The sequence below is a fragment of the Nansenia antarctica genome (genome assembly GCF_963989245.1).
Source record: "Nansenia antarctica genome assembly, chromosome: 4".
NCBI lineage: Eukaryota > Metazoa > Chordata > Actinopteri > Argentiniformes > Microstomatidae > Nansenia > Nansenia antarctica.
The window spans coordinates 76,304,763-76,312,262 of NC_137689.1; the positions used below are offsets into that span (position 1 = coordinate 76,304,763).

The window sequence follows — 7,500 nt, forward strand, 5'->3', positions numbered from 1 at the left end:
TCTCCCCCTCTCCCTCCCCCTCTCCCTCCCCCCTCCCCCCCAGGGTAATAAGGGCGGGGTCAGTGCCAGGATGGCTGTGTTCTACCTCTCCCCCTCTCCTCCCCCTACTCCCTCCTCCCTCCCCCCCAGGGTAATAAGGGCGGGGTCAGTGCCAGGATGGCTGTGTTCTAACTCTCCCCCTCTCCCCTCCCCCTCTCCCTCTCCCTCCCCTCCAGGGTAATAAGGCGGGGTCAGTGCCAGGATGGCTGTGTTTCTAACTCTCCCCCTCTCCCTCCTCCTCCCCTCCAGGGTAATAAGGGCGGGTCAGTGCCAGGATGGCTGTGTTCTAACTCTCCCCCTCTCCCTCCCCCCTCTCCCTCCCCCTCCCCTCCAGGGGTAATAAAGGCGGGGTCAGTGCCAGGATGGCTGTGTTCTAAACTCTCCCCCCTCTCCCTCCTCTCCCCTCCAGGGTAATAAGGGCGGGGTCAGTGCCAGGATGGCTGTGTTCTAAACTCTCCCCCTCTCCCTCCCCCTCCCCCTCCCCCTCTCCCTCCCCCTCTCCCTCCCCCTCCCCTCCAGGGTAATAAAGGCGGGGTCAGTGCGAGGATGGCTGTGTTCTAACTCTCCCCCTCTCCCTCCCCCTCCCCCTCCCCCTCTCCCTCCCCCTCCCCCTCCCCCCCTCCAGGGTAATAAAGGCGGGGTCAGTGCGAGGATGGCTGTGTTCTAACTCTCTCCCTCCCCCTCTCCCTCCCCCCTCTCCCTCCCTCTCCCCTCCCCTCCAGGGTAATAAGGGCGGGGTCAGTGCCAGGATGGCTGTGTTCGGCCACCCTGTGTGCTTCCTTAACTGCCACCTGCCGGCCCACATGTCCCCCCCCCCCACCCCCCCCCCTGGAGCCAGCGCCATGGACGACTTCCAGAGCATCCTGCAGCAGCAGCAGTTCCAGGGCGCAGCCACCGCCGCCACGGGCGTGCTGGACCACGAGTAGGATCACTGGGAGGGGGGGGAGGGGGAGGGGGAGAGGGGGAAGTGGGGAGAGGAGGGGGGGGAGGGAGAGGGGGAGAGGGGAGAGGGGAGGGAGGGGAGGGAGAGGGGGAGAGGGGAGGGAGAGGGAGGGAGAGGGGAGGGAGAGGGAAAGGGGGAAGTGGGGAGAGGAGGGAGAAGGGAGGGGGAGGGAGAGAGGGGAGGGAGGGGGAGGGAGAGAGGGGGAGAGGGGAGGGAGAGGGAGGGAGGGAGGGAGGAGGGAGGGGAGGGAGAGGGGAGGGAGGGAGAGGGAGGGGAGGGAGGGATAAACGTCTGGCTAAACGTCTGGCTCAAGGCAATTGACAACAGCCAGCTGCTTGGGAGGTTTACGGTGTGGAGCTTTCAGCTTTCAGCTTTCATTTCCGAAGGCAAGGGGATACGACTCCTATGGCAAGAACAACTGCCAAGAACCTGCCCCCCACTTTGTATCGGGCTTCCGACTGGGAGATGCAAGTGGACCTAAAGAAGGAAACTTGTCTTTCCGGAGGAGGTGGCGGTAACCTCACTCCGACCAGACATGGTTCTTCTATCCAGAGCACAAAAACCATCATAGTAGCCGAACTCACAGTGCCCTGGGAGGACAGCCGAACTCACAGTGCCCTGGGAGGACAGCCGAACTCACAGTGCCCTGGGAGGAGCCATCACTGTGCCCTGGGAGGAGCCATCACTGTGCCCTGGGAGGACAGGCTAGCTCACAGTGCCCTGGGAGGACAGGCTAACTCACTGTGCCCTGGGAGGACAGGCTAACTCACTGTGCCCTGGGAGGAGCCATCACAGTGCCTGGGAGGACAGGCCAGCCATCTCTCACCAACTGAAGAAAGCAAAGTACCAAGATCTGATTGATGAGGCTCTTCTCAAAGGACGGCACGCAACTTTATTCCCAATTGAAGTCGGCTGCCGTGGTTTCCCGGCAACATCAGTGCGCTATTTCTTACAGAAGGTTGGCTTGGAGCCAAAAAATCTGAAGAAAGCCCTTGGGGAGATAGCCATGGCAGCTGAAACCAGCTCAAGATGGTTGTGGTTGACCAGAGCTCGCAGTTGGAACCCTTCCGCAGGCGGAGGTTAATCTTTGCAGCCCCACTCAGGCGAGGCGTACAGGCTAAGGGGCGAAACGCTGGTGACCCTGAGATACCTGCTGAGGATGCAGAAGGGTTACCAACAATGCGAATGCTCTTACACTTCCATCAAGGAACACCGCCGTGACGGAGGAACCTGCAACATCGTATCGTAGCTCCTGCAGTTTTCTGCTGGTAGCAAAGCATCTTTGATGTTTACTTCACCGGTTCTGTTCCCCCAGTGTTCTGGTTCTGTTCCTCAGTGTTCTGGTTCTGTTCCTCAGTGTTCTGGTTCTGTTCCTCAGTGTTCTGGTTCTGTTCCTCAGTGTTCTGGTTCTGTTCCTCAGTGTTCTGGTTCTGTTCCTCAGTGTTCTGGTTCTGTTCCTCAGTGTTCTGGTTCTGTTGCCCAGTGTTCTGGTTCTGTTGCCCAGTGTTCTGGTTCTGTTCCTCAGTGTTCTGGTTCTGTTCCTCAGTGTTCTGGTTCTGTCCCCCCAGCGTTGGTGTTCTGGTTCTGTTCCTCAGTGTTCTGGTTCTGTCCCCCCAGCGTGGTGTTCTGGTTCGGGGATCTGAACTTCCGCATCGAGGACTACGACATCCACGTGGTGAAGAGCGCCATCGAAGGCAGCAAGCTGCCCCTGCTGTGGGAGAGAGACCAGGTGAGACACCAGAGACCAGGTGAGAGACCAGGTGAGAGACCAGGTGAGACACCAGAGACCAGGTGAGAGACCAGGTGAGACACCAGAGACCAGGTGAGAGACTAGGTGAATCTCAGCCTTTTGAATGAGAGGCCGTTGTAAGGCGCTAAATAAGTCAGTCTATATAAGTCATCTATATAAGTCATCTATATAAGTCATCTATATAAGTCATCTATATAAGTCAGTCTAAATAAGTCAGTCTATATAAGTCATCTATATAAGTCATCTATATAAGTCATCTATATAAGTCATCTATATAAGTCAGTCTATATAAGTCAGTCTATATAAGTCAGTCTATATAAGTAATCTATATAAGTCATCTATATAAGTCAGTCTATATAAGTCAGTCTATATAAGTCATCTATATAAGTCAGTCTATATAAGTCATCTATATAAGTCATCTATATAAGTCATCTATATAAGTCAGTCTATATAAGTCAGTCTATATAAGTCATCTATATTAAGTCATCTATATAAGTCATCTATATAAGTCAGTCTATATAAGTCAGTCTATATAAGTCAGTCTATATAAGTCATCTATATAAGTCAGTCTATATAAGTCATCTATATAAGTCATATATATAAGTCAGTCTATATAAGTCATCTATATAAGTCATCTATATAAGTCAGTCTATATAAGTCATCTATATAAGTCATCTATATAAGTCAGTCTATATAAGTCAGTCTATATAAGTCAGTGGTTGTTCGTTAGTCACTAATGAGAACCAACAGGGGGCGCTCTAGCACTACAAAAAACGAACACATGACTGACATGAGATAGTCAACAGCTAATAATGTACAATTAATGTCAATGTGTATCTCTAATAATAGGCAAGACAAGGCAAGTTTATTTGTACAGCACATTTCATATAACGGGCAATTCAAAGTGCTTTATTATAGCATAAAAAAAAAATACAGAAGAAAGATATGTCTATGTATGTGTAATAATAGTGGGGTAGTGGTGGTCTAGTGGATAGTCAGTTGGACTTGTGATCGGAAGGTTGTGAGTTCAAATCCCGCCTGAAACCACACCACTACTAGTGTGCCCTTGGTAAGGCACTTAGCCCTCAGTTACTCCAGGGGGGAATGTCCCTGTAATTCGTAATTGTAAGTCGCTTTGGATAAAAGCGTCTGCTAAATGACAAATTATTATTAATTATTAATAATATACCATTCATGTCTGTCTCTCCCTCCTCCCTCCTCCCTCCCTCCTCCTCCCTCCTCCCTCCCTCCTCCTCCTCCTCCCTCCCTCCTCCCTCCCTCCTCCTCCCCCCTCCTCCTCCCTCCTCCCTCCTCCCTCCTCCCTCCTCCTCCCTCCTCCCTCCTCCTCCTCCCTCCTCCCTCCTCCTCCCTCCACCTCTCCTCCTCCCTCCTCTCCTCCTCCCTCCTCCTCCCTCCTCCCTCCTCCCTCCCTCCTCTCTCCTCCTCCTCCCTCCTCCTCCTCCTCCCTCCCTCCTCCCTCCCTCCTCCTCCCTCCTCTCCTCCTCCCTCCCTCCTCCTCCCTCCTCCCTCCCTCCTCCTCCCTCCCTCCTCCTCCCTCCTCCTTCCCTCTCTCCCTCCTTCCTCCTCCCTCCTCCCTCCCTCCTCCTCCCTCCTCTCCTCCTCCCTCCCTCCTCCTCCCTCCCTCCTCCTCCCTCCTCCTTCCCTCTCTCCCACCTCTCCTCCTCCCTCCCCCTCCCTCCTCCTCCCTCCTCCCTCCTCCTCCTCCTCTCCTCCTCCCTCCCTCCTCCTCCCTCCCCTCCTTCCTCCTCCCACCTCCCTCCTCTCCTCCTCCCTCCTCTCCTCTCCCTCCTCCTCCCTCCTCCCTCCCTCCTCCTCCCTCCTCTCCTCCTCCCTCCTCCTTCCCTCCCTCCCTCCTCCCTCCCCTCCTCCTCCTCTCCTCCCCCTCCTTCTCCTCCCTCCTCCCTCCTCCTCCTCCCTCCTCCTCCCTCCACCCTCCCCTCCTCCCTCCTCTCCTCCTCCTCCCTCCTCCTCCCCTCCTCCCACCTCCCTCCTCTCCTCCTCCCTCCTCCCTCCCCTCCTCCCTCCCTCCTCTCCCTCCTCCCTCTCCCCACCTCTCCTCCTCCCTCCTCCCTCCCTCCACCTCTCCTCCTCCCTCCCCTCCTTCCTCCTCCTCTCCCCCCCCTCCTCTCCTCCCTCCCTCCTCCTCCCTCCTCCTTCCCTCTCTCCCACCTCTCCTCCTCCCTCCCCTCCCTCCTCCTCCCTCCTCCCCTCCTCCTCCCTCCTCTCCTCCTCCCTCCCTCCTCCTCCCTCCCCTCCTTCCTCCTCCCACCTCCCTCCTCTCCTCCTCCCTCCTCTCCTCCTCCCTCCTCCTCCCTCCTCCCTCCCTCCTCCTCCCTCCTCTCCTCCTCCTCCTCCTCCTTCCTCCCTCCTCCTCCCTCCCCTCCTCCTCCTCTCCTCCCCCTCCTTCTCCTCCCTCCTCCCTCCTCCTCCTCCTCCTCCTCCCTCCACCCTCCCCTCCTCCCTCCTCTCCTCCTCCCTCCCTCCTCCTCCCCTCCTCCCACCTCCCTCCTCTCCTCCTCCCTCCTCCCTCCCCTCCTCCCTCCCTCCTCTCCTCCTCCCTCCTCTCCCACCTCTCCTCCTCCCTCCTCCCTCCCTCCACCTCTCCTCCTCCCTCCCCTCTTCCCTCCACCCTCCCCCCCTCCTCTCCTCTCTCCCCCTCCTCCCTCCCCTCCTTCCTCCTCCCCCCTCCCCTCCTCCTCAGCTGAACATAGCCAAGCACACAGAGGTGATACTGGAGGGTTTCATGGAAGGTCTGCTCAGGTTCCCTCCCACATACAAGTTTGACGTGGGAACTCACACCTACGATACCAGGTATGTAACTCACACACACACACACACACACACCAGGTATATAACACACACACACATATGACACCAGGTATGTAACACACACACACACACATATGACACCAGGTATGTAACACACACACACACACACACACCAGGTATGTAACACACACACACACATATGACACCAGGTATGTAACACACACACACACACACACACACATGACACCAGGTATGTAACACACACACACACACATGACACCAGGTAAGTAACACACACACACACACACACACACACACACATGACACCAGGTATGTAACACACACACACACATATGACACAGGTATGTAACACACACACACACACACACCAGGTATGTAACACACACACACACACACATGACACCAGGTATGTAACACACACACACATGACACCAGGTATGTAACACACACACACACACATGACACCAGGTATGTGCTGCTGGGTGGAGGAATGACTGTGTGTGTGTGTGTGTGTGTGTGGTGTGTGTGTGTGTGTGTCTGTAAGCGGAGGTTGGCAGTGTAATGCATGGAGCCGTATAAGGAATGGTATTAAACACACGTGTTCCCTGCATTTCATGTACGAAAGGCGCTGTACAAATAAAGCTTTACTTACTCACTTACTCACATTCCATGCATTAACAATGAGCCCGTCCTCCGATTTCTACCTCAAACAGCCTCCTCTGGTGTGTGTGTGTGTGTGTGTGTGTGTGTGTCTGTGTCTGTCTGTCTGTGCGTGTGCGTGTGTGTGTTTGTGCACATATATGTATATAGTGTGATGCTCTCTCTCTTCTGACATGCCCCCCTCCCCCTCCCCCCTCCCCTCCCTCCCCCCCCTCCTCCCCCTCCCCCTCCCCCTCCCCCTCCCCTCCCTCCCCCCCCTCCTCCCCCCTCCCCCTCCCCCTCCCCCTCCCCTCCCTCCCCCCCCCCTCCTCCCCCTCCTCCCCCTCCCCCTCCTCCCCCTCCCCCTCCTCCCCCTCCCCCTCCTCCCCCTCCTCCCCCTCCTCCTCCTCCCCCTCCTCCCCCCCTCCTCCCCCTCCTCCCCCTCCTCCCCCTCCTCCCCCCCTCCTCCCCCTCCTCCCCCTCCCCCTCCTCCTCCCCCTCCCCCTCCTCCCCCCCTCCTCCCCCTCCTCCCCCTCCTCCCCTCCCCCTCCCCTCCTCCTCCCCCTCCCCCTCCTCCCCCCCTCCCTCTAGTGGTAAGAAGAGGAAGCCCGCCTGACAGACAGAATCCTGTGGCGTCTCCGTCGTACCGGCTCCCCGGTCCCTACCCACAATGCCGCTCTGCAGCGCGGCCTGACCTCCTGGCTGGGCGGGGCCACCAAGGTGACGCAGCGCGACCTACCGCAGTCACATGGGCTACACCGCAGCGACCACAAGCCCGTCTCCGCCCTCTTCTCGTTGCATGTGAGTCCCTGTGAGAGGGCGCCCCCTACAGCCTTACCTCAGGATAACACCTGAAACATCACATTAACTATATTACATTATCTCAGAATACCACCAACAACATCACATTAACTACCATATTACATTCCCTTCAGTGTGCCATCGCAATGCTACAAAACACCCCTGAAAATCTCTCCCTCTCTCTCTCTCTATCTGTCCTGGCTTACAGTATCTTTCTCCCCGTCTCTCCGTTTGCTTGTATCTCTTTCTACTCTTTGTTTCAGTTCCCGTTCAAGGTCGACTTCCCCCTGGTGACGCTGGAGGCGGAGAGGGAGTGGACGAAGGTTTCTGACGCTACGGTCAAGTTCACTGTGGCGGCCAACTTCCAGCGCAGCTCCTGGGACTGGGTGGCCTTATATAAGGTCAGAGGTCAACCTATATGAGGTCAGAGGTCAACGTTAAAACAGCCGGATTTCAGGGTTTTCTCCTTAACGATAATTAGGTTTTCGGGGCGCTGAGGTGCCGTATCGGGTTAAGC

At 56.5% G+C, this 7,500-nt stretch overlaps 1 protein-coding gene across 1 annotated transcript in view; it reads left to right on the plus strand.

The window, feature by feature from the left end:
- Positions 1-241: 241 nt before the first annotated feature.
- Positions 242-7,500, plus strand: part of inpp5ja (inositol polyphosphate-5-phosphatase Ja) — a gene marked incomplete at both ends in the record, with an annotated part of 16,246 nt that continues 8,987 nt past the window's right edge. The window contains 10 exon segments of the mRNA XM_080529737.1: positions 242-289; positions 449-463; positions 762-961; positions 2,600-2,711; positions 5,455-5,564; positions 6,774-6,793; positions 6,796-6,914; positions 6,916-6,940; positions 6,943-6,983; positions 7,247-7,384. Of these exon segments, the coding sequence (XP_080385863.1) occupies positions 242-289; positions 449-463; positions 762-961; positions 2,600-2,711; positions 5,455-5,564; positions 6,774-6,793; positions 6,796-6,914; positions 6,916-6,940; positions 6,943-6,983; positions 7,247-7,384 (828 nt within the window).